This window comes from Tiliqua scincoides, chromosome 3 (assembly GCF_035046505.1).
Source record: "Tiliqua scincoides isolate rTilSci1 chromosome 3, rTilSci1.hap2, whole genome shotgun sequence".
Classification (NCBI taxonomy): domain Eukaryota; kingdom Metazoa; phylum Chordata; class Lepidosauria; order Squamata; family Scincidae; genus Tiliqua; species Tiliqua scincoides.
The window spans coordinates 112,998,007-113,025,463 of NC_089823.1; the positions used below are offsets into that span (position 1 = coordinate 112,998,007).

The following is a 27,457-nucleotide window of genomic DNA, read 5'->3' on the forward strand; positions in this document are numbered from 1 at the left end:
ACCTTTTACAATAGCCAGAAAGTGCCCTATGCCACTGGAACACTCATTCCTGTGGCCTATGGTGCCAATAATAATAATAACAATAATAACTAGGTATTTATATATAGAGTAATCTGGTCATCGGATTAATCCTCTGACTTTATTCAAGGCGGTTTACATAGGCAGGAGTTTCTAAATCCCTCAAGGGGATTTTTACAATCATAGAGGTTCTCTCTTTCAAGAACCAACAACATTTCAGATGGATCTTCCTGGTTTGGTCTCACTTCTGGCCTCCAGTTCTCCCAGGCAGGCTGACAAGTAGCTCCATCTCTCACATAGAGGGCAGCCAAGATGCTTCTTGCTCACACCAAGAGCAGGTGGAATCACTCAGCTGGGCTTGTCAGCTGCTTCAATGTCTCGCCATTCTCAGCCGTTCAGGGAGCTGCTGGTGTCCTCGAACTGGCGACTTTCTGATGTTATCTTCAGGCTAACGGAGGCTCTACCCTCTAGACCAGACCTCCTGCCCTGGATTGAACCAATGATTACGGTTGGTGTAGTATAGCGGTTAAGAGGCTGCATTGCAAAATGGGACTTCCTTAGTTCAAATCTCACCTTTGTCATGAATCCTCACTAGGTGGCCTAAAGCAAGCCACTCAGGCTTAGCGTCCCTACAGCAATATAGGGATAATAGTACTTGCGGACCTTACAGAGTTGTTGCACAGACAATACCAGGATGTGCTTTGCACACAGAAAGCACTATATTAATGTTAAGTGTCATTATTACTTGGATATTTTACCAAAATGTTGCTTTCTTCCCTTTGTTTGAAAAGACATTTTCTGCCTAGATAATGAAGGGCGCATCCAATAAAAGAGAGCCTCTGTATATTGTTCATAATACAGTAATGCTCAGAGACTGTCAATGAAATCACACTTGCATTGTGCCAGGCACTTGCTACATATGTAGGAAAAATTGGAAATCTTTCCTCAGAGAAAGCATAGCTATTAGTATTCACAATTCAGCCAAAGTTAAGCACTTCCAAGACCCACAGAAACAAACAAGACTTAAAAGTACAGTATTTAACTTAAGCTGAGTTGTGTGCTCTGTAACTCATATTGCTTTAATCATGCATCGCATTTTACTATCTCCTTCCTTTTATCTTCCTTATAACATTAAAAAGGTGGCAGAGCAGCTTTTAAAGTGATCCCTGGGGGAAGGCTGACAGGAGCCGAGGGGCATCCGGTTCGGGACTCCTCATCCCTATGGGACGAGGATGGGGAGGTTAGAAAACAACAAGACAAAGGCAGAGTAGGAGAAGAAATTGGGAATGGTAGCGTGATGGGATGTGATAGATGCTTTGGCACAGTGAGAGGATGCGGGGACAAAGGAGCGAATAAGCAGCCCATCCTGGGGCATTCCATGTACAAATGCTTTTATGCGAGTGCCCGAAGTCTCCAAGCAAAGATGGGAGAACTGGAATGTCTGGTGACAAAGGAAAACATTGACATAGTGGGCATAATGGAAACCTGGTGGAATGCAGAGAATCAGTGGGATACTGCAATCTATAACTCTACAGGAGGGATATAAACTCTACAGGAGGGACAGGGAGGGGCTTGTTGGAGGTGGGGTGAATGTTAAGGAAGGGATAGAATCCAGCAAAGTAGAGATTCAAGGCAGATCCGACTCCACCGTAGAATCTCTGTGGGTTAAATTACCAGACCTGTTGAGCGATGTAATACTGGGGGCATACTATCGTCCTCCAGACGAGAAATCGGAAGGGGACCTTGAAATGAGGAGACAGATCAGGGAGGTGACAAGGAGGGACAGGGTCGTAATCATGGGGGACTTCAATTATCCTCATATAGACTGGGTCAATTTGTGTTCTGGTCACGAAAAGGAGACCGGATTCCTTGACGTACTAAATGACTGTGCCTTAGAGCAGCTGGTCATGGAGCCCACCAGAGGACAGGTGACTCTGGATTTAATAATACACAGGACCTGGTTAGAGATGTCAATGTTACGGAGCCATTGGGGAACAGTGATCATGCTGCGATCCGTTTCGACGTGCACGTCGGGGGAAGAATACCGGGCAAATCTCTCACAAAAACCCTTGACTTCCAACGGGTGGACTTCCCTCAAATGAGGAGGCTGGTTAGAAGGAGGTTGAAAGGGAAGGTAAAAAGAGTCCAATCTCTACAGAGTGCATGGAGGCTGCTTAAAACAACAGTAATAGAGGCCCAGCAGAGGTGTATACCACAAAGAAAGAAGGGTTCCACTAAATCCAGGAGGGTGCCCGCATGGCTAACGAGCCAAGTTAGAGAGGCTGTAAAGGGCAAGGAAGCTTCCTTCCATAAATGGAAGTCTTGCCCTAATAAAAAGGAACATAAACTGTGGCAAAAGAAATGTAAGAAGGTGATACGGGAGGCCAAGCGAGACTATGAGGAACACATGGCCAGCAACATTAAGGGGAATAATAAAAGCTTCTTCAAATATGTTAGAAGCAGGAAACCCGCCAGAGAAGCGGTTGGCCCTCTGGATGGTGAGGGAAGGAAAGGGGAGATAAAAGGAGACTTAGAGATGGCAGAGAAATTGAATGAGTTCTTTGCATCTGTCTTCACGGCAGAAGACCTCAGGCAGATACCGCTGCCCGAACGGCCCCTCCTGACCAAGGAATTAAGTCAGATAGAAGTTAAAAGAGAAGATGTTTCAGACCTCATTGATAAATTAAAGATCAATAAGTCACTGGGCCCTGATGGCATACACCCAAGAGTTATTAAGGAACTGAAGAATGAAGTTGCTGATCTCTTGACTAAGATATGCAACTTGTCCCTCAAAACAGCCACGGTGCCAGAATTTTGGTGGATAGCAAATGTCACGCCTATCTTTAAAAAAGGAAAGAGGGGGGACCTGGGAAACTATAGGCCAGTCGGTCTAACATCTATACTGGGTAAGATGGTGGAATGCCTCATCAAAGATAGGATCTCAAAACACATAGACGAACAGGTCTTGCTGAGGGAGAATCAGCATGGCTTCTGTAAGGGTAAGTCTTGCCTCACGAACCTTATAGAATTCTTTGAAAAGGTCAACAGGCATGTGGATGCGGGAGAACCCGTAGACATTATATATCTGGACTTTCAGAAGGCGTTTGACACAGTCCCTCACCAAACGCTACTAAAAAAACTCCACAGTCAGGGAATTAGAGGACAGGTCCTCTCATGGATTAAGAACAGGTTGAAGACCAGGAAACAGAGAGTGGGTGTCAATGGGCAATTTTCACAATGGAGAGAAGTGAAAAGTGGTGTGCCCCAAGGATCTGTCCTGTGACCGGTGCTTTTCAACCTCTTCATAAATGACCTGGAGACAGGGTTGAGCAGTGAGGTGGCAAAGTCTGCAGACGACACCAAACTTTTCCGAGTGGTGAAGACAAGAAGTGATTGTGAGGAGCTCCAGAAGGATCTCTCCAGACTGGCAGAATGGGCAGCAAAATGGCAGATGCGCTTCAATGTCACTAAGCGTAAGGTCATGCACATTGGGGCAAAAAATCAAAACTTCACATATAGGCTGATGGGTTTTGAGCTGGCTGTGACAGATCAGGAGAGAGATCTTGGGGTGGTGGTGGACAGGTCGATGAAAGTGTCAACCCAATGTGCGGCGGCAGTGAAGTAGGCCAATTCTATGCTTGGGATCATTAGGAAGGGTATTGAGAACAAAACGGCTAATATTATAATGCCGTTGTACCAATCGATGGTAAAGCCACACCTGGACTATTGTGTCCAGTTCTGGTTGCCGCATCTCAAAAAAGACATAGTGGAAATGGAAAAGGTGCAAAAGAGAGTGACTAAGATGATTACTGGGCTGGGGCACCTTCCTTATGAGGAAAGGCTACAGCGTTTGGGCCTCTTCAGCCTAGAAAAGAGGCGCCTGAGGGGGGACATGGTTGAGACATACAAAATTATGCAGGGGATGGACAGAGTGGATAGGGAGATGCTCTTTACACTCTCACATAACACCAGAACCAGGGGTCATCCGCTAAAATCGAGTGTTGGGAGAGTTAGAACAGACAAAAGAAAATATTTCTTTACTCAGCGTGTGGTTGGTCTGTGGAACTCCTTGTCACAGGATGTGGTGATGGCATCTGGCCTGGATGCCTTTAAAAGGGGATTGGACAAGTTTCTGGAGGAAAAATCCATTACGGGTTACAAGCCATGATGTACATGTACAACCTCCTGATTTTAGAAATGGGCTATGTCAGAATGCCAGATGCAAGGGAGGGCATCAGGATGAGGTCTCTTGTTATGTCTCTTGTCCCTTTAGGCTGCAGCAGCCATTTACATACACGTTTACTAGTGAGTAGGCAAACATGCCTCAGCTCTTATTAAAGACCAGGCTGGGGGAATGCAAAGCCACCAGAATGGTACCAGTCCAATGAACATTCCAGAAGGTGGCCCCTCCATCATAGTAAACAGGATAAAAACAGGCTTAAGCAGCTGGTAAATTGAAACACTATTGTTTTTGGCTTGCAAAGCTAGGTGGGTCCCGATAGAGTGTTGTTTTAAAAAGTGGGTCCTGGTGCTAAAACATTTGGGAACCACAGTTCTACAGCATTTTTCAGTTTACATCCTGCTTTCCTACAACTCTGCAAGCTAAATTAGGCCCCTGTTACTAAGCATATATTTCATGCTAACAGTGTGCTTGGCTAAAAGCTTGTGCTTTTTAGCAGATATTAAAGAGATAGGAATATAAAAAATTCCTACGCCGGCACTGAGTGTCACAAACACACCTGCAACACTCAGCGCTGCTGCTGGAGCTGGCTCAGTCTGTACTGAGCCCAACACCAGCCGGAAGCCTGTCACACACCGCCTGGAGCAAGGGAAGAGCTCTGGGAAACAGAGAGGTCAGTTGGGATGTGGGGGGGGCAGGGGGGAGGAACCAGGATTGGCGGAGCAACATGGCTGGTGCAGACTTGAGCAGCCCCATTGTGGGGCCTGTGTCCTACCCAGGGGAGTGGGATGAATGTCCCCTTCCCCTGAGGAGACACCTGTAGCCATTTTGGCACTATGGTGTCCATGCTATGGTTTAAATCCCCACCACCAGCCTTTATAGGAAATCAATATGACTTGCATTTTGACACATGGGATATGCTGCAAAATCAGCTGGTAACAGGAAACTGGTTTCCCATTATGAGAAGGAACCTCAGAGAGCCCGTCATCTCTTCTTCTCCTTTGTATAGGAGAGTGGAAGCTTCCATGTTTATTTTAAAAACAAGTTGCAGATCCACATTATATATGAACCTGGGGATTGTTAACTAGAGGGTTAATAGATGTTACTCCTGCTAACTGGGCAAAGAGGCACTTTTTAAAAGTGGTGTCTTTATATATAGTAGGGAAAGAGCAATTGTCCATCTGCACACTTCAACATGGCATCTTTTCCAGTGGGGGCTGTTAGTGTTTATTTTGCACACTTTTCTAGATTGTGCGCTATTTGGGGACAGGGAACAATTTATTTAGCTATGTAAACTGATTTGTGAACTACTTTTTGTTGAAAAGCAGTATAAGCATCTTATATCCGTGGGGGGTATGTTCCCCCCCCCACTGGATACCAAAACAGCAAATAAAAAGGGACCCTATACTTACTGTGGTGCCAAGTACTCATGTCTCTTCCTTTGCAACCAGTTATAGCAGGGGTGTCAAACATAAGGCCCGGAGGCCGGATGTGGCCCGCAGATGCTTTATATCCAGCCCTCAGGCTCTCAGCTGCTGATCAGTGCTGAGATGTTACTGCTGAAAGGGCAGCCCACATGAAAATTGTGCTCTCCTGTCTCTTGAAATATGATCAAGATATGCACAATTCCATTTTAGATGAGAGTTCCACTTACGGAAGTGACCGTAAGTAGCACAAAGTGCTCTTGACCGTGAGAGGTCAAACAATTGGCTGGCATGTTAAGAGCAGTTACTTCAGGCCAGCACGGGCTCCAGCAACTCTCCGGAGGGCCAGAGGCTCATTGGAGACTGGGGGCTCCCTGAGGGCCGGATTAGGAGTCCTCGAAGGTTGCAAGTGGCCCCAAGGCTGGGATTTGGGCACCCCTGCTCTAGGGGATAGACCAGAGAAATGTAGTTCTACTCTGTCCATCATCAGATGCCTTTGAATGTCAATGGAACAGAGGCAGGACATGACTGATTGCATTTCTGCAGCAAATAGGCAGCTCCTAACCTTCAGCTCTCTCTTCCTTCACACTACATGTCACAGCCAAGGCTCCACTGTCTTGGTATTTCATTTCTGCTTCTCCATTGGCTGAAGTATTATTTTGTTATGCAACTGTTTATCAACTCCATAAACCTAAACATGATACAAGAAAATAAGTCCTATTGATTTTAATGGAACAAGTAGTGTGATGAGGATAGGGATTTGCCTTGAACAGAAGATGTGCATCCAGACAGTCATTTGATTTCTGTGAAACACTCAAGCACTGCCTTTTTTATTTTTTTAATATTTTGCTGTATAGCACCAGGCTGTTGTAAAATTTCCACAAATTAAATAAGAATATAACATTTTGCAGGGTCGTTGCACGAGGGAGAATTGCAAATATCTTCATCCACCAACACATTTGAAAACGCAACTAGAAATTAATGGTAGGAACAACCTGATTCAACAGAAAACTGCAGCAGCAATGCTAGCACAGCAGATGCAATTTATGTTCCCAGGAACACCACTTCAGCCAATGGTAAGTACCTTTAATGAATGACAACCAATCAGTACCACCTTCCATAACCCAGTCCCAACTAACTTGACAAATGCACTTTCAACACTTTTCCCTCTTTTGCAGTACAAAATTGCTGTTGTAAAAGATCCTGGATAAAACTTGCCAGATTATTCTGTACTTTTAAGAAAAGCTATATCTTCTATATATCTTCCATCAACTGATTATATTAAAAGTTTTTGTTCTGTGAACCAAAGTCTCTTCCATTTTAGATGAGAGTTCCACGTACGGAAGAGGTTCTTCCATGAATGCAGCTCTACTTCTGTGAATGGAATCACCTTCTATTTACAAAGCCAGTTGGATTTAACTTATTAATGTCTTGCAACTGTTTGGGAATCTTTCAATTTCAGAACAATGCAATTTGTTCGTAATTATGTTACTACGAAATCATATACACTGTAGTCTAAACCACAGAGCTGCAGCTAATCTGCAAAATTTAGTGATGACAATCTGCATAAGTTAGGGCCTGATCCTATCTTGAGTCAGCGCCGGTGATAAACCAGCTGGGTAAGTGAGTAGGTGCTGGGCCTCAGCAACAGGAAGATTACGCTGGAGTGACTCCAGCTGTAAGTCCTCCTGCCAGCTGGTGATGAAACTTTTCAGGGTGGGGGATGGGCAAGGGAGGCAGGGAGGGGTGAAACTGGGCAGAGAAAGTGGGCCAGAGGGAGGATCGGGCCTGGGAGGGAAGTGGGGATAGCAGACCAAATCCTATGCCCTCTTCCTGACTGGAAAGACCGACACGGGATTCCTGGGTTCTGTACCAACTAAATAGCTTGTGCAGCTCCCAGGAGATGTATTGCCTCTGACTGCATTCTACCCCGGGTAAGGGAGCAAATGTAACCTTACCCCAAGGGGACTTCAGCGGGCCCCATAGGATGCAGTGGCAGTTATTTTGGTGTTGCTCCTCTGGGAGCCACCGGGATTTAGGATTGGGCTGTTCAGCTCTAACCCTTTACACATATACATAGGAGTAATGGCCATTGAAGTCACAGGAATACACCTTTGAGTAGACATATATAGGATTATGCTTATAATGTATGTGATTAGTATAATTTGCATGTATTCTTTATTAAAGTAATGTATATTGTTAGTTTTGTTGCTCTTATTTCTGAATCCTTTTTTTTTTAAATTATACCAGAAGATGAAAATTCTAAGCTGATTCAGAAAAATGTTGATTAAAATCTTTTCACATAAAGGTAAAAACACACACACAAACACAACCAATTAGCAACTTTTTCCTTGCTTCTTTGTAGTTTGTTTTGTAGCATTTTTGTCATCACAATTTCAGACACATTTTATAGATTTGATTTATTAAATTTAGATACTACTTCCCAGACCAAGTCTGCAGTCCTATATATACTTACTTTGGTTCATTGCATCCCATCAAATGCAGTGGGATTTACTTCTGCGTAGATATGCATAAGATCACACTCAAGCTCTGTGAAACAAGTATGAAGACCTAACAGCTTGGAGTTCATTATTTTAAATGCTATTTTATTTACCCAGGAGAAACTGAATTTGGAAAATCAAGGGGAAATGCGTCTTTTAAAATTTAGAATATAATTTAAAAACTCATACATTTGGGGCAGCTGCAGTGGGGTTACTTAGTAGTGGATATATGTGCCGATTTACAGAACCGTGATCATTCCTGTTGTGATACAAGTATATAAATTGGCACAGATGTTCTTCTAGGCATCATGAACAATTTCAGATGTGGAACCGTTATCAGTTCTCATTATTTCCATTCATTGTTAAAATAGCTGTCAAATTAATGATGATATGTACCAATTTACACCAGGATTGTTCTGTGATACAGATGAAACAAACATCATCTATTTGTAACCTAATTTTATTCTGGCATAACATAATAAATCTGATTATAATCTTATAAATAATCTCAGATGTGGAATCAAAGCCAACTCTGAATAAGTCATTTTTCAATATGACTGCCAGGATGAGACACATCATCCCATGCAATAGACCTAAAAATTGTGATTCTTATGAAACTCTGTGTACTAAAAGTGACAAGATTATTCTGAATGTATGTATATGGAATACCCTATGCAAGGAAATGGCTCATTCACCAGAGAATGTATACAGCATAGTCATGAAGATTGCTGATAATCCAAAATATGCTTTTCAGTATCTACCACCTTTCCTCCAATTATATTGTATACAAAAGCTACTATATGAGTCCTTTAGCCTAACTGGAAGCACTCAAGTTTTGGTACCATCACGTGTAATAAACTGCAGCTCTGCTTAATTTCCTAACTTTAAAATATTCCTTGCTGATTTCCACAAGGGCAATGCCAAATATGTTCTGCTGTGACAACTACATTTGGTGATTTATAGTTGTTTACTTTGCTGCATGTAAACATATCCAACCATTCAATATTTTTTTAATGTGATAATTTACACTCAGTCACTACCAGTGCAATCCTATGCATGTCTACTCAAAACAAAACCCCATTAAGATCATTAGGACTAACTTTGAAATGTATGTGTATAGGCTTCAATTCTATCCATACTAGCTTGGGAGTATGTTCCTTTAAACTTTGCTGGGCTTACTTCTGAGTATAGGATTGCATTGTCTATTAACTCCAAGAATCTTTATGCTGAGCCGTTTATAAAATGTGAACCTTTCTCTATTTCTAATGGCAACAACTTCTGGAGGGGTTTCCATGTTAGTCTATTGCAGTGCCAAATTTTTTTAAAAAACCACTACTGTGCAACTTGAGACGCCTTCAAGACTGACACATTTATTTCAGCACAGGCTTTTGTGATCAAGAGTCCACTTCATGAGAAATGCAATTCTGTATTGTAACCACTAATCTTGTGCACACTGACTACTATCTTCTTCCAGCTCCTAAAGGGTACATCACTTGGAAAACATGGCTACCACCTTTATCACATTGTTAGATCATCTTTTTTTCTCAAGAGACTACCCAGGAGGCTTAAGCTTTCAATCCTTCAGTGTATTTTTTAACCCAGTTAATCTGCATATTTTTTAATACCTTGACAATTATAATTTGCCTTATAGTAGTCATCAGTATTAAGGGTCTACAAATTGCCTCTCCAATTCTAATACTACAGAGATCTCAAACAGTACATGCAAGGCAGAACTATATTGCAAGAACGATATTCTTGCAAGAGTTCTGTGCGTGCAAACTGTATGCCATCGAATGCAGCAATATTTGTATTGAATGAATAACCTATCATTGTAGACCCAATGAGTGCCAGTTAGATTTCAATCTAATTTTTTTTTTAAATACTTATCTCCAAGATTTGTGACAAAGCTTCAAGTGGCAAGGAAGAGGCTGAATTAGGCCGCAATCCTATCCACAATTTCCTGGGAGTAAGCTCTATTGACTATAATGGGACTTAAGTAGGCAGGCATAGGATTGAGCTCACGCTGTGAGTAACTTTGAGGTATTCCAAATTGGAAAGTGACAATGCGCATCCAAGTTAAACAAGTGAATTTTATTATTTTTAAGGCAGGTTTTCATGTTTATTTTGCATCTGTTCTCTTTCTTAGCCCTCATTTCCTGTTGCGCCAACAATAGGATCCAACACGGCACTGAGCTTTGCACCGTATCTAACACCTGTCACTGCTGGGGTCGGATTAGTTCCAACTGAAATTGTTCCCACGCCACCTGTCATTGTTCCTGGAAGTCCCCCTGTCACAGTCCCTGGGTCTACTACGACACAGAAACTCCTCAGGACAGATAAACTGGAGGTATGGTGGATAATACTGGACTGGTGCATACAGCTCCTTGATACTTGATATGTGAGGATTATGATTGCCTCACCTTTTTTAGTGGGACAGTTACCTAGTCTTAGTTATTGCTGAGCAATACTGTCAGTACTGACAGCCCAATCCTAACCAACTTTCCAGCACCAATGCAACTGCAATAGAGCCCCAAAGTAAGGGAACAAAAGCTTCCTTTCCTTGAGGAGGCCTCTGTGACTGTCCACCACCACCACAGAATGCAGAACATGCCCCTTTGGCATGGCTGTATCAGCACTGGAAAGTTGATTAGGATTGGACTGAGTCAGATACTCTGCTTATGCTGCACTAACAGTGTAGTAGTAATGAAATTAGTTCTGTCACATTTTTATGTAATGTGATTTTAGTGTTGGCTGCTTTACATAAAGTTCCTAATAAATATAGAAGGTAAATTCAGTGAAAGCTCTGAGATTTGGTTCTTTATTGATCTCTGTTGTTAATTAAACATATAGCATTGTTTGCATATCCTACCCTCAGATAGTTTAACCAGCAGTTTGAGATACAATGCCTTTTTTTGAGAAGGCTGAATATCAATATTCTCCTCATAATGTTTGAAAACTGGGTTAAAATGGTCTGTTATGTGCTAAAGGAGTGCTTTGAATATATTAAAGTGCTTTGAATATACGTATATAGAACTGCTTTGAATATATTAAAATCAGAAATAGGTAAAAAAGAGAAGAGTTCCATCCCTTTGTTCTCTTTCTGATGATTGTCAATACTGTTACTATTGTGTATACAAAAAAAGGCTCACCTGTTTGTGTTGTCCATGCCCATTTCTAATGGACCCTACCAGCACCAAAGGAAAGCACATATCTGAAAAGAGTGAGAAAACATGTTTGTAAAAATGGGAATAATATATATGTAAGATACAAAATAAAAAGTAGGGCCCATTTTGTAGGTTGCAGTTAAAGGTAGATCCTATAAGGGTTAAATGTCACTGGTCAAAAGTTAATTTGCTTTATTTGTGCGTTTGCTTCTTGTTTATTTTTGTTCGGTGCATAACTGTTCCATCATTAACCTATTGATCTATGCATTATTGATGCATACTATAATGCATCATTATAGTATGCATAATGAATATTGTTTTGAACACCAGGTTTGCAGGGAGTTCCAGCGAGGAAACTGTGCACGGGGCGAAACTGACTGCCGCTTTGCTCATCCTGCAGACAGCACAATGATTGATACAAATGACAACACCGTAACTGTTTGTATGGATTACATAAAGGGGCGCTGCATGAGGGAGAAATGCAAATATTTTCACCCTCCTGCTCACTTGCAGGCCAAAATCAAAGCTGCGCAGCACCAAGCCAACCAGGCTGCCGTGGCAGCTCAAGCAGCTGCGGCAGCTGCTACAGTGATGGTAAGTGCAAGAATGCAAGGCTGCATACTTCCTGATTTTGTGGTCAGCATTGCTTAAGAATATAATTTAGCTTCAATGCTTTTCCAGAAATATGATTTTCTGTTTATTCCTTTTTTAAAGTTTTTTTTTAAGCCAGCAATCCAGCACCCCTTTATTCATTCAGTTAGTTCAGCACAATAGGTACCTTCATGGAGTACAGCTCATCATGATTGTCCCTATGTACTCTTGCTTGGTACAGTTTTTCATTTTTAAGAAAATCAATGCCTTTACATAGACAGCTTTGCTACTTACGTGATGTTCTCTGGAATACATAGTAAGAATGTGACTGTATAGGAGTTCCAGAACTTTTATTGCTATTTTTCTAGGTAAAAGTACTAGGAAAAAAGTTAGGAAGGAGGAAGAGAGGGACTGACCCAATCACAAGGGCCCCTTTATGTGCGCTTGAAGGGTTTATGCATGCTCAACCAGGCTTTTGACACTTCCTAAAGCAGCTCTTTGCAACTGTTGCAAACTGTCTTTGAAACTTCTCTAAATTTTAAAAGCAAAGTTGAAAGCACCATTATGTAAACAAAGTTAATAGCACTGTTTATTGCTGCCCTTAAGGCTGTCATGGAAATAACTAGATAAGTGTTCTGGAATGTGTTGAAAACTTGTATTCCTAGCAATTGGTTGCTATAGTGGTTGATGGGAGCAAATTCCATCCAGCAATGGGATTGAATAGATAAAATAAGCAGAATTCTCAGCTTGAGACTAGGAGCATGCATAGTACACAGAACAAAGAACCATTGTCCTTATTCTTAGCACTGAATAAATAATTGAACACAGTAACTGTGATTTGTGGCTACTGTATATGATCGATACAGACAGTCATCCAATTTCTGTGTAAAATGCCTTCCAGAAGTATAGCATGTTACAGAACAGTGTTTTCCAATCTCTGTCAGTGGATCCCAAGCCAATTTTTGGTGGGCCGTGAAATGTTTTTAAAACATTAAAAAAAAACAACTTTGCAAGTATCCTTGACCAATTTGCAGAAGAAAATCATTAGCTGGAATACTCACCTATGATATGAGGTAATCTTCATATCTCCAAATTAAAATGTCACATTTTCTGACTTTCTCTTGTAATTGATGCACATGCAAACTGTTTCAGTCTTCTGTCTGGCCTGAAAGTCCATGACAGCACATCTTGCTCTCTAGTTCAGTCTTCTTCATACCCTGGAATGACTGTAAAGGTTTGGGAGAACAGTCCTTGAACTCAATTTCTAGGGACAGTATAACAAATGTCTATACACACATACTATATGTAAGGTCACTAGCAGCCTCAAGAGCACATAACCCTGATTATTAATAATTATTTCTTTCTAGATCCTTTTTTGGTCTAGTGGGTCACAATAGATTGTCATTTTAAAAAATGGGTCCCAGTGCTAAAAGGTTTGGGAAGCACTATAGAATGTTCCTAATGGTTAGCCCCATCCTGAGCTTCCCAGTGTGTGAGGCTGCAGCGGTGCCGAAAGTGGCTGCTGCAGCATCCTGTGCTCACCAGTCAGCCTCTGCCACCTCCTCGGGAGAAGGGGATTTTCATCCCCTTCCCCGGGTAAACTGTGTAGCCCCACAATGAGTGATCCAAGGGTCGGTGTAGAAGTAAGTGGTTCTGTGTTGGGTGGCCAGCCCGACACAGGTGCTCTGGATCTGGTACAGCAAAGCTCCACTGGTCCTGCCTCCCTCCTGCTCTGCTCCCTCCCCCCCAGTACTCCTCCTCTCCGCCCTCTCCCTACCCCAGAATGCCTCCTCCCCACCTCACCCCCATGCCCCCACCTTCCTCTCTGCTGCTCGGCAGTCCGCACGACCTCTGAGTAGCAGAACTCTGGTGCTCCACTGGTGCTAGCCCAGCACTGGCCAGCACTGGGCTTGCACCAGTGGAGCACTGGTGCTAGGGCCCGCAAATGTGCCTTATGGTGCATTTGCAACAGTGCACATCGGGGGTGAGCCAGCGCATAAAGCATGGGATTTGGCTCTTCTGCAGTGGGAGCCTACCTAACCCTATCGGGTATACCAAAAAATTCCAAGGCCAAAGTCAAGCTTCTGTTTGAAAAAAAAGATGTTTTCCAATTAGCATTTGTTATTACAGCATGTCCAGAATACTATAATATGCAATAATTATGGCTACAATTCAGAGGCACCAGTGGTTTACCTGTGGTGTCACCCAAGGGCTTGTGGTGCAAAGCACTGAGTTATTTTAATGTTTTGTATGTCAGCATCTCCTCATAGCTGCTGTGTAAACTCTTGTTTATTTAAAAAAGTCATGTGAGGCTTGGGTGTGAGAGCAGCTGATAAGGAAACCATCTCAGGAGTCAATGCACTCCTTATTCAATGCACTCCATAAGAAAGTGGCTTTTCTTACTAACAGTTCTTGAAAACTGAGGGCTTAGGAACAGTTTGAAGGTTGATGTTGGGAGATTGGATGGTTTTTAAGCCATTTCTCTTTTGATAGCTTTTACAATCAAACTATGTTACAGTGTTTTATCCAATAATGGACAAGCTGCCTGAGTTCCAGATATATACTGGGTGCATCTAGAAAATGTATACATGCTTTATAGCAGTGGTTCCCAAACTAGGAGCTATGACTTCCTGGGGAGCCACAGAAACCAGCCAGGGGAGAAGTACAATCATCATGAAAAATTCGCCACTCTATACAATGTATAGGATTGTAGCCCTAATAGGGAGCCATGGCCAATGGACCATGGGAGCCGCCAGTTAAAAAGTTTGGGAGCAACTGGTTTATATTGTCACATTTATCATGCTCTAATTCACACATATTCTATGACTACACGTATACTTTGTATGGTGTGCAAACAATCAGTTCTTTGACCCAGTTAATTAATTAGTTAACGAATTAGACCAGGGGTGTCAAACATAAGGCTCGTAGGCTGGATGCGGCCCTTGGAAGTTCTTTATCTGGCTTTCAGGCTCTCCTGGAACCACCATTAGCTGCTCTCAGCTGCTGAGCTGTTCTGAGGTGTCACTGCTGAAAGGGCAGTCTGCGTGACAGTTGGGCTCTCCCGTATCTCGAAAAATATGATGATTTGTATTTTTTCTCCTCTGTCATTTGCAACTAATGAGTCCCCTGAGAGAAAACAGTGTGTGTTTCTGGTCATGACCTGCTTAACAATGTCACTTCCTGCTTAATGACATCACTTATGGCCCTCAGCAAATGCCATGAATGCTATTCAGCCCTCTGTATGAAATGAGTTTGATACCCCTGAATTATACTAAGTACTTGAAATGTTCCCCCTGGCGCCTATACACCCCTGATATTATTGACTAAGGGCTCCAGCAATGCTTGTGCTGGGATGGTTCCACACATCTCTTCAGCTGTTTCCCTTAGCTTAGATCTGGGGTGATCAAAGTTTTTGGCAGGAGGGCCACATCATGACACCGTGTCAGGGGCCAGGAAAAAAAAGAATTAATTTACTTTTCAAATTATTATACATAAACTCAGTAAAATTCATACATTCATATAATTTCTGTCTCTAATTATATAAATATATGCATTGGAGATGGAAATTATATGAATGAATGAATTTTACTGAGCTTATTTATAAGAATATTCTTATAATATAAGAATATACTTATAATATAAGATACTTATATTATACTTATAAGAATATATATTCTTATAAGAATATACATAAGAACTATGAACTGTTTGCCACGCACACCTCTTGCAAAGTGAAAACATACAGACCAAACCAGAAATACATGGAGACGTAAGTTGTTGGAGTCAATGCGGAGGTTTAAATAATGCCCTGGGAAAAGCAGAAACGCCTGGAGACATTAATTGATGCACTCAGGACAATTATGGCTGTGCTTTTGCCAGACATGCACAGGAAAGCCAGAAAAATGAAGGGGGGGTATAAATAACTCCAAAGCACACACCTCCAACATAAAGCACAGTTGCGGACCAGTGCAGGCTCAAACTGGCTGGACAGGCCAGAGGCTCATTGGAGACTGGAGGCTCTTTGCAGATCAAATTGGGGGTCCCTGAGGGCCGCAAATGGCCCCCAGGCCAGGGTTTGCCCACCCCTGGCTTGAGTGCTGCAAGTTTTCTACAGTGAAGTATGTATGAATTAGAGCTCATTAAAATGTGTGTACTTTTTTTGAGGCACCCTATATATGAACACACGCACGCACTGAGATGTCGCAATGCCCTAGCCAGGGAAACCCTGTCTCTGCTTCCTTCAGGGACAAGGTGATGGCAAAGGCAGAGACTTGGTAGTCACAATTGCACCACTGTCAGGGACAAAATTGATTTTTTACTTACCGCTGGCAGTGCTAGGGAGGGTGTGGGGAGGGTGTGGGGAGCCTATGGACTCCTCTGCAGGGTTCCCCAAGCCTCGAAAATAGCAATCCCAACACACTTCTGGTTTTGCAATAGCTACTTTTAGCTTTTCTGAAGTTTGCAGAGAGGTCCGTAGGCTACCTGTACCCATCAGTGGATTGGTGCTGCCAGGGGTAAATAAAAAATCCCTTGTGTCCCCAGAAGTGGCGCAATTGTGGCAATTGCATTGCTGTCTTCACCCCTCCCCCACAAGCACTTACAACCCCTGATCTAAAGTATGTTTCTGAGCGATTAATCATGCTGTTTGGTATCCTATTTCTTTTAAGTACAGACTGGAAGGGACCAAAAGACTACTGTATCTACCTGCTACTTGGCAGGAACAACCATACAGCAGCTTCCCATTGATCAGCCCACTTTTTTTGTGGACCTTTGCAAGCAAACAGCAGGTGCACCTCAGTACAGTGCTAACAGAGTAAAATGCCTGTAGCTGCACTTGACTCAAGCAAGTGAATTAAATCTGATGATTGTAGGAAAACTTTCCATTAAGCAGTATGTAAACAGGGAAACACTAAATATTTTAGGAAGTAGGATGAGAGTAAAAGTTTGTTGTCGTAAATAGTATCCTACATAAAGAAACTGAGAATCAGCTAGTATTTAAATAGCGATAACTTGAATTATCCCAGGATTAGTGGCTTTGCATTGGTGGAAGTAAAATGTAGGTTAAAAGGGTTTATATTGCAGTATTGCAATTTCCACCTAACGCTGCAGATCAAAATAAGAAATACTACGGAAACAGGAATATGAACTCCCTAGCCATCCCACCGAGCAACAACCTGCCCCTCCCACTTCATGCATTTCTTCAGGAGCCCCTGCAAAAGAGTCTGAAAATAGACAGTCCTTTCCCTTTAAAGTGTTCTTGTGCTGGATCTCCAAATTGTTTTTTGAAGTGTATTTATTTATTCACATTTTAATACCACCCTTCCTCCAAGAAGTCCAGAGTAATGTACAGTTCCTCACCTCCTTTTGTCCTCACCACATTCCTGTGAGGTTGGGGAGGCTGAGAGATAGTGGCTGGCCAAAGGTCACCCAGGAAGCTTCATGGCTGAGCAAGGATTTGAACCTAAATCTTTCAGATCTAAGTCCAGTGCCAGAGCCACTATAACATGCTAGCTTTCAGATGGGGAGGGGGACTCTCCTCCTCCTCCCATGCACACCTTTTAGTGTAGAATAGCCTCATGCAAGGCCTTCTGGGGTTCTACCCATATGGTACATTAGTTGCCTCATCCATGCATACCGGAACATGGCATACAGGCACCCCACCGCTGATAGGGAACTGCATCCTTGCCACCCCCACAGTGGCACAGGAACCAGCAAGCAAAGGAGGCCCTGCAGTGCTTCCCCCCTGGACCAAGGCCAAATTGGAATGGTGTATTGGAAGGGGGAAGGGCTGCCCCAGCTGTGATTCCCCATGTGACACGTCGCAACCCCTGGGTTGAGGAACACTGTTTTAGAAGACTGTGTGCTAGCAATGCTGTAAGGATCATGCTATGCTTCCAAGTGCAAAATTATGGCAAGAAAATGTGGCCCTGAATTTTAATGTCTCCTGAGGAACAATCTGTTGTTCTAAGTTTGTACACAAAGTCCAAATTTATTAAACTTTTCCATTGTTTTCAGCTAAGCTTTATTGACTGCTTAGAAAAACTGCACATGAAAAATATTTTGTTTCAGAATACAGTCAATCTATCCCTCTTTTCTTGTTACTTAAAATATTACCGCCATAGCTTGGTGGTAAGAGCACTTGCTTAGCATCCTGAAGGCCCCCAGTTCAATTCCTGGCATCTCTGGTTTAAAAATGTTCAAGTAATACAGCTGGAAATAACTGCTTGGAAGCCTTGACAGTCACTGCTGGCCAGAGCAGATAATAGTGGTCTAGAACTATAGATGGACTGAAGATAACTTCATATGCTTTTGTACTTACATTAGTTAAAGATTTTATTTAAATATTTACACTGTGGTGTTAGTAGCATGCTTTATGTTGTGAAGTTTATTTGCAAGGAAAAGTGTTACTATATCTTCTTAAAATTTGATATAGATTTTGAGGCTAAAGATTAAAAAAAACAAAACCTTAATTCAAACTGATGTGCAGTTTTACTCTTTTATGGGGTAAGTTCACAGAAACAAACCTAAGCTATTATTCCCCAGCATAAAAAAAAAACCAAACCCATACTGAATTTGATGATAAGTTAGCCATCAGATATAACATTTATTAAACATACCAAAAAAGAAACAGATTGCAACATTAATGCTTATTCAGAAGATCTGTTTCTAATATTAAACACATGTGCTCATTGCATTAAATTGCTTAAATTATTTTTAAATGGCTTGGATTTTGAATGTTAGTTTTGAAAGTCAACTTATGCTTTTTCATATGGCATAACTAACTTATCAGAAATTCTTTTAGAAAACCCCCTGAAATAACTGTGCTTTTCTATGTAGCATAAAAGCTTACTGGTGCTTATAAATGCTTAATGGTGTCTGCAAGCTGCTGTTTTAATCAACTTTCCTAAATTTCAAACATCTATATTTTACTCTCTTATATGCTTTTAACTAAGGTATAGTAGATGCATTTTTGCTTCAGTACTAATTCAAGGTGTAATATTCATCTCGATAGAAAACAAAACATTTTTGTTGTTGTGCATGCCTAGTGTTTTGTATGTTGTATATTGCATTCAGAATATTTTTTTCCTTCTCACCTATCCACAATGCAATGCCGTTCCCATGATGCACCTCTGCTTGCTGTTTACCTGTATGTTAATTCGCTTGAATCCCATTGGCCCACTGCCATCATGTGCTCGCTGCCTGTTATTAAAAGACTCAGTCGACTGCCAAAGTAATGAAGCGACCTCTCGAAGCAACTGTAGACCTGGTACTTTGACCTTTCACCTTTTGCTTTGCATGTAGCTTTTCCAAGATGCAAATAGTTTTTAATGTTAACTGAATTCTCTTGTATTATTAATTTTTACAAAAATAAATTCAGTATTTAGCCATCTCATTTTCACATATAGTTATTGCAAAGCAGCTTAATTTCTTTCCTAACAAGGTTTCATTTTAAAATATGTTTGTGTAAAAGTTGGTGAGGGAAAAAAACTGCTTTTGTAATTAAATATGCTTATTCGGTACTAATTAATGTAGTTAACAATGCAGAGATATTTAATTTTAAAAAAATTATGATGAAATAACCTTGTACTATATTAAGTCCTATTTAAAGAGAGCTCTTTTCTTTTTGTTTTAACTCCCTTTTGTCTTGAAAAGCTTTTCTTTTTCAGTTTAGTTATTGTGGTGCTATAATTTTAGTTTAATTGTACCATGCTTTTATTATAAATAACAAAAAAATGCCATCCATTCAACATTGCCGCTGTTTTGAACTAATGTGCATGGCAAGGCATCTTCTACAGTTTTTTAGTAACAACGATGTAATGTGCTAAAAGAATTTAATAATTAGAACACAGATTTTATCAATCTTACTAATCTTGTTCACTTACAGGCCTTTCCTCCTGGTGTACTTCACCCTTTACCAAAGAGACAAGCACTTGAGAAAAGCAATGGTGCCAGTGCTGTTTTTAATCCCAGTTTCTTGCACTACCAACAGGCTCTTGCTAGTGCACAGTTGCAGCAACACGCAGCATTTATTCCAACAGGTATGTCAATCTTAAGAGTATAGAAATACTGTGAGATTCTGCACAGCAGAAAGCGTTTTTTGTGTGTGTGTTACAGTTATCATTGTGTGTTCAACCAGGTGAATTTGTCACTTTCTCACCTCTCTGCGATAAAGGTGGAATATTAGCAGTACACTTTGTTTGTAATATTTTTGAAAAATATTTGGATTTCAGAAATGTTTGCCAATGCTGTCAAAAGCCTTTGTTCAAACATCTCAGGAATGTTGTATCACTTGTCTTTTTTATGTATCATAGCAGCTTCTTGAAACAGAGTGTACTCTGTTCTTGTCTCAATAGCTTTTCAGTCTTCGTGAAGTGTGTTCTACTACACACCTTTCTACCATAAATGTTTTAGGAATTAAGGAGAAAGACCCTGAGGAAGAAAGCAAACTTATTCAGATGCACTAGGAAGATGTGAAGAACATATAATTACTACCTCTGTCCTTCATGTGCATCTCGCATGACTTATTTTGCCGTTTTCTTGACCAGAGTCAGATTCCAGCTCCATACCACTTCCCTGCTAATACTCAGACTCCTTGTAAAGTTGCGACAAAATGCAAAAGTGATGGTTACCCTTTCATATCGAAAAGTATAGACAAGTGTGCTTTTAAGAGGCCATTAGCTTCACGAAGGCAAAATCTGGAATTTGGCACAGAATGTAACTTGTTGAGAATCCCCATCTAACTCCATGCCTTGAATTTCTTCCATTTCCATCCCTCCTTGCCTTCTGCAGCCTCATTGCTTGCAAAACAAATTCTCAATTATTTGAAAGCCACAATTTTGGAATCAGAATAAATTATGAAAAAAAATACATGGTAATTCACCCAGCTTGCATAGTTTATTTTGAAAGAAGAATCTGAGTTGTCTATTGGCACAAAATTCAGCTTTCATTTGTGAATCACACACCTCTGATCCTGACAATGGATAAAGGAAAAATGGAAAGGGGTTCTTTAATATGAAAAATTATGCTGAGTCATGTGTCAATGTTGTTTTTAAAACAATGTATTTTCTTATGCAAATATCTCACAGATCATCAATAACTTGTGTTAAAAACATGTTTCTGACAAATTTTATATGTAATTGAATACTAAGTGTTTCACTATCACTTTGAACTTTAGAGCTGGTCCAAATGCAGACAGTCTTAATGGCTTGCAAGAGTGGACTACTTTTGATGTGATGACACATGGAAGATTGCAGCAGCTGCCTCCATAACAAAAAAAAATGCACAATATCATTTTTCTAGTTATGGCAGTAGCTGCTATAATTGTCTGTGTATTCTACTAAAGCTGTTAATTTGTACATCAAAACACAAGTGGAAAATCTTCCAAAGTATAATGTTAGCATTGACTGTTAGAGGGAAGCTAGGCCAATATAACCTTATTGGCAGCACTATCAACCATTTCTACTGGCAGTTACTGCTAGCTGTGTAGGAATATCTTGTATGATAATCTACACGTTCCCTTCTAAAGTTGGACAAACTCATTCTGGATGAAGTAATGTTGTGCAGGATTGCATTCTTTGTGTAATGCATTTGAATCAACCATAAGGAATTAAAGTGTATATATATACTGCTTAAGTATATATTACTGATTATCAGGCTATTTGTTCTTTTTAGAAAAAGCTTTCTTATTGCATATGACTGTATTTTTAGCTCACAAGTTGCTTACCTAGGGGGGGAAATGCCCCAGTTGCCAGGCTTAGGAGGCAGCACCGTGACCAGATCCTCCTCCACCAGTGGTTTTTTTGCTGTGGTTGGGACCCCCACTGACAGTGGCTGCAGGAGCACAGTCACTGTCGGCACAGTTTCACACTGATTTGAGGGCCCATCTTCTCCCATTTAAAGAAAGAAGAGAGCATCCTCAGATTGGTGGGGAATCATGCTGATGATGGCTGTGCTCCTGCAGCCAATGTTGGTGCGGTTCCTGACCGCATCTAAAGGCTGCCCTCTCTCCTCCCCTTTTAAGAAAAGGGAGGAGAAGAGGGCAGCCCACAGAACGGCCAAGTAGCTGGACGGAAGCAGCATTTGCCTCCTATTTCAGAGGAGGCTTGCCCATTTTCTAGCTCCAAAGGTGCCTTTCTTGTCACTGCTAAGTAGTGCAAAAGGCTGGATAGGAGCTTTTTGGCACCACTAGAAGCAGCGGCCAGGAGGCTCCGATGGAGCCTTTCACACCACTCAGCAGCGATACGAAAGGCTCCATTGGAGCCTGGGCTGCCTCCTTCCTCCCTGCTTTTTTCTCAAAGGGGGACCTGAAAGTAATTGTAGTGCTATGACATCACTGCAATTACTTCCATGTCAGGAAAAGCGCCAAGACAGCCACTGTTATCTCATGCTCCTGCCAGCCTGCTAAATAACATAATAAGAATTATTAGGCTACTGGACTATAAGTTGTTCTGATAAGGAAAATGTCCCCATAGATTTCATTCACAGGCTTATGCACAACATAAGTGTACATAGTAGCTTTTAAAGCTAATCAGATTCCGCTGAATAGCTTATCCTTGTTTTTCCCCCCAATTAAGAAGAATACCCTTGCTTTTCCTCAGTTGGTATAAAAGAGAAGCCCCCATGTCTCAGACAATTTAGAGGCAATATTGTGAATTGTCAGAATGGGAAAGCAGGCAAAGCAGTACAGCCGTTTCTCCCAGAACCTTATAAAGTGGCTGTTGAAAAGTGTATATAGGCATGCCCCTGTATCCACAGGGGTTCTGTTCCAGACTCTCCTCCCCCCCACCCCGCAGATACCTGAAACCACAGTTTCAGGCAAATACCTGCCCCCCATCTTCCAGAGGCAATCCTTTACACACATACCTGGGAGTAGTCCACTGAACACAGAGGGACTTGCTTCTAAGTTGAGACAGATAGGATTGTTGAGCCCAGCAGAGTTGAGCCCAGCAGAGGCTGCTGACAGGGTTCCCCCACACTCTCTGGGGCTTCCCTGGGCCTCCTAAGTCATGAGTTTAGAGCTGCCTAGCTCAGCCTGAGCCCAGCAGAGGCCATGGACAGAAGTCCACAGCCTCTGCTGGGCTCAGAGGGGGTGCACGCAGGGGGCCTCGTGGACCCAATCTGCAGATAATCTGTATATATGGGATTCACTGATGTGACCCCCCTCCTCTGTATTCATACTGTGTAAGAACTGGGCTTGCCCGTTATTACTAACATAAGTAAAAAGGGAATAAAGAAGAATATGTCCTGGCCACAACTTTTGCTCAGATCCATAGTGACAGACTTGTAGAAGGGAACTAAAGAAGGGTGTTTTCTATACTTGGGAAAACAATTTAGAATACACAAAAACTGTCAGTTTTGTTTCTGCCTCATTTGTACCTTCCCACTCTGGATTTTGGCTGTTTCCCTGTTTTATCCCTGGGAACAGCAATAGGAATGTGACTAATGTGTTACCATTGCTTCTTGCTGGTGTTCTTGTTATGTTGGCCTGCATGACACAAGTAGTTCTTGGCACTGAGAAGAGGGAACTCGTCTCTGAAGGGGCACTCATTTCTAGAAGGGAGGAATTGTAGCTTCAGAATCCTGATCCTTAGCACTGTGAGGTAGTTAAAATCACATATCCGACCAGTAGATACACCAGTAAGAAGTTAGGAATGGCTTCCTGAAATGCTGTTGCTTACTTTCCCATGCCTCACATGTTTGGGAGAAATAAGCATTCCACATCAATATAAATAATAATGTGAAGGTGATGTTTTGCCAAATTCCCAGTCCAAGCTGTGCCTAGAGAACCTATGCCCACTTTTAGCTAATTAGCTCCCCTGTGTTCCCCAACAATGGCCCTAGTTCTGTACTGCTGGACCCCATCACCAGGGTATCTGGCCTGTTCAACCTGCAGAGGTCCTCCTTCCTCCCTTCTCCTGCCAGCAGCTTCTCCAGCCACCACAGCAACAACTTAGTCCTCAGCACATCTTGGGAGTGGCAGCCACAAACCAATCTCTAGTGACTCCAGCTGTTCCAGCGATCCTCAGAAGTCCATTTGCCCATCTGTCCATTAGTCCATCGGTCAGTCAGCAGGTCCAGTAGTCCATTAGCCAGTCCATTAGTTCTTCAATCCATTAATCCATCAGTTTAGTTCTCTCTCCTCCAAGCTCATGCCTTCTGCTCTCCAAGCTTTCTTCCTTCTACTACCCAAACCTCTACTACTACACCTCTGAACTTCCTTGTGAACAACATAAAACATTTTTCATCACACTAGTATGGTTTCTTTAGCACTAAATAAATGTTAAAATTAACAAAAGTGGTTCCACCACTCCCCCCCCTTTATTTTTTGAGTGCTTTGGTGCCACTGATGGTAGTTCAGTATTTTTACAGCCAATTAACATTCTTATATTAGAATCACATTGAGGTGAGAAGAATCACTCCCTTACGGTTTCCAAAAACTGTAGGATTCCCCCAAAGCAGAACCCTTTTGTGAACTTGCTGACAAAATACTACAAACAGAAAATAAAACCCTAACACAGTCTAACTCTTTTACTGACTAGCCAGAATTAATTTAGCTTCCCTTATTTACTCACAAAACCAGAGTGAGGCTAATTTTCCCTTAAGTCTCATTCACCAGCCAGGAAGGCAACAAAGTTCCATTCTCTAAAGGTTTTAATCCACTTCACTAATGAACCCAACCATTCTCACCTGAATCTTTTACACCCAAAGAACCCAAGCTACTCTAATACCAATGCAAGAGAAAGTAAGAACCCACATACAAGTAAACAAAGGCAAGCATAATGAAGAAAATTATAGGCTGTGAGGGCCCAATCCTATCCAACTTTCCAATGCCAGTGCAGCCACAAGGCAGCTCCCAGGAAAGGAGACAAACATTCCCTTTCCTGGAGGAGCCCTCTGTGACTGCCCCACCACCACCACAGGATGCAGCACAAGCCCTATTGCAGGGCTTTTCAAACTGGGGCATCGCGACATCCCAGCCTGCGGGCCCTGGCCCATGCCCCCTTAAGCCTGGAGGAAGGGAGGAGGCAGCGGCCCGCGATTGCTCCGCATCTACTTTCACTGCTGCGGGGAGCCCTGCTGCAGGTTGTGCCGGGCTCCCCGCACCCCCTTGAGGCTGCAGGGGCTTGGGTACGTGTACCCAAGCCCCTGAAGCCCCCCTGAGCAGTGCGATCCTGGGGATTGTGCCGCTGCCTTCCCCTGCTGCCTCCCCCCTCCTGCCCACGCAAGAACTTAGTGGCTCTCAAACTCTCCCAGAGAGTTTGAGAACCACTGCCCTATTGGTATGGCTGCACCAGTGCTGGAAAATTGGATAGGATTTGGCCCTCATTCTCTGGTGGGTATTCCTTTATGATAAGGTTAAGCACAGTTAAATAGCTATAGGTGTTTTTTTTTTTTCCTCTTTTTAACAGAAAAGGGATTATGAGGCTGAAATCCTTTACACACATACCTGGGAGTAGTCCACTGAACACAGAGGGACTTGCTTCTAAGTTGAGACAGATAGGATTGTGCCTCAAAAGCGATTTTTTTGTTCTTGCCAAATCAGTTAATGAAACATTTTGTGTACCAGACTGTGATTTCAAAATACTGTGTGGATGAAACATTATTTTTCTCCTACCCCAGGAAGTGCAGGGCTTAGAATAAATTAGTTAATGCAATTCAATAGGTCAGAGATGAAATCCACATTAAAGTGTAAAACAGTCATGAACTTGTTGAGGTAGAGAATTAATAGTTTTGAGATTGTATGGATAAAGCCTCAGATGTTCTTCTTTTGTTAAACAAGTATTTAAAATGTTCCAGAAAATCAGTGGAAAAACCTAATTTGCTTTACTGGTGTGTAATTGGTCTGAATATATTCATTGGGCAGCCAAATGCTACTATGCCTATTTGTTTGGAGGTTAATTCCACAGAATTCATTTTGACCTAACCTGAAGGATTAGTTCAGTGATTTTCAATCTTTTTCATCTCTTGGCACACTGACAAGGTACTAAAATTATCAAGGCACACCATCAGTTTTTTGACAATTGACAAGGCACACCATGCTGTTGGTTGGGGGTTCACATCCCCCAATGCCCCTACTAATAAATGATCCTCCCCCAAATTCCCACACCTGCAGACCATTCACGGCACACCACTGTGCCACGGCACAGTGGTTGAAAATGGCTGGATTAGTTCATAGGGTTGAAGAATATTCACTATGTAATTAAACTAACTGAACATAATAGAAAACTTCCGAATAAATAGATTTAAAATTGAAAGCTGTAACGTAGATTATAGTTAGATTCATCTAACAATGAATGCAGCTCGTTGTTATATTATTCAAGGTGATAGTTTTTTAAGGGCTAGTTTCTATTGCTGAAAGAAAATAATTAGTGAAATTTTTGGTGTGTGACTTTGTATTAACAATGTGGTACATATTTAGAAAGATTTGTATTACGAAATGCTTTAAAATAGCAAAGAAGCTGTGAATTACTTTCTGTAGTATTTAACTAACTTTGGCTTATCCTTGGGGATGCTTGGATCTCACTTTGAATGTTAACTCTAAACAGCTAACCTGTTTCTTCCCTTTATTCACTTTTTTTCACCTATCATTGCATGACACACAGGGTCAGTTTTGTGCATGACACCCGCTACCAGTATTGGTAGGTTTCAAACTTTATTGATCTTTTTTCTTACTGTATTCTGTCACTTCCTTTGTCTGGAGGAATTTAAACATAATTTAGATAATTTCTTCGATTTGATGGTTCATTTGGACATCAGTTTAAATGGTTAAAATTTTCAATATGTTTCTTTTTTAAAAAGAGGAATAAAAAACCTGCTGCTTAGGTGCGACATCACTTGCTATAACAATTCCACTGCAAAAAGCACAAATACCATGAATTCCAATCTGCTTTTCTGTTTTCAAAATTTTTCTCTTTCTATATTTTATATTGCTAGCATTATTAAATCATAAAATATCGAAAAAGCAGGCTAATTTCATCAGTGTTTTAAAGTGTCGTAGTGGTGTGCCTATTTCTCCTTTTTGCTGTGTTGTAAGAAAGTTTTATCAGCGTTTCCCAGAAGCACTCATCTAAAATTTTCAATAAAAAGTAATAACAAGTCTTAGACCTGATGAATATTGCACTTTGGTATCCCAATCCTATGCATGTCTACTCACAAGTAAGTCCCATTGTGTTCAGTGGGCCTTACTCCCAGGAAAGTGTGCATAGAATTGCAGCATAAATGACATTAAAGGCAGTTGTGTTAAAACATTGAAAGCTCATCTTTTCTAATTAAAAAACAGAATCTGTCCAACAGGTATTTTCTAAATTAATGTTTATGCATTTAATTAAGCTGATTTCTTATAGTTTTTCATTATCTGTTAACTTTGAACCACTCCTCTGTAGTGAATGTAGACTTTTGCTGTGTGTTTTGTAATGCTCCCAACACACAAATCAATGTATTCATAAAACTTAATAAAAATTAATTAATTTTATCTTTGGAATCAAATAATATTAGTTAAATTAACTAATAATATTAGTTAATATTAGTTAATATTATTAGTTAATAACATTATAAATAAATAATATTATAATAATATTA

General features: G+C 41.4%; 1 protein-coding gene across 3 annotated transcripts in view; it reads left to right on the forward strand.

The window, feature by feature from the left end:
- MBNL2 (muscleblind like splicing regulator 2) overlaps nucleotides 1-27,457 on the forward strand; it is an 88,104-nt gene that overhangs the window by 43,308 nt on the left and 17,339 nt on the right. For 2 of the 3 annotated variants that reach the window (XM_066618887.1, XM_066618888.1), the window contains exons 3-7: nucleotides 6,534-6,698; nucleotides 10,270-10,470; nucleotides 11,618-11,881; nucleotides 19,092-19,145; nucleotides 19,764-19,917. In XM_066618887.1, the coding sequence (XP_066474984.1) occupies nucleotides 6,534-6,698; nucleotides 10,270-10,470; nucleotides 11,618-11,881; nucleotides 19,092-19,145; nucleotides 19,764-19,917 (838 nt within the window). The remainder of the gene's footprint in view (nucleotides 1-6,533; nucleotides 6,699-10,269; nucleotides 10,471-11,617; nucleotides 11,882-19,091; nucleotides 19,146-19,763; nucleotides 19,918-27,457) is intronic. The other variant, XM_066618889.1, reaches the window with a different exon arrangement.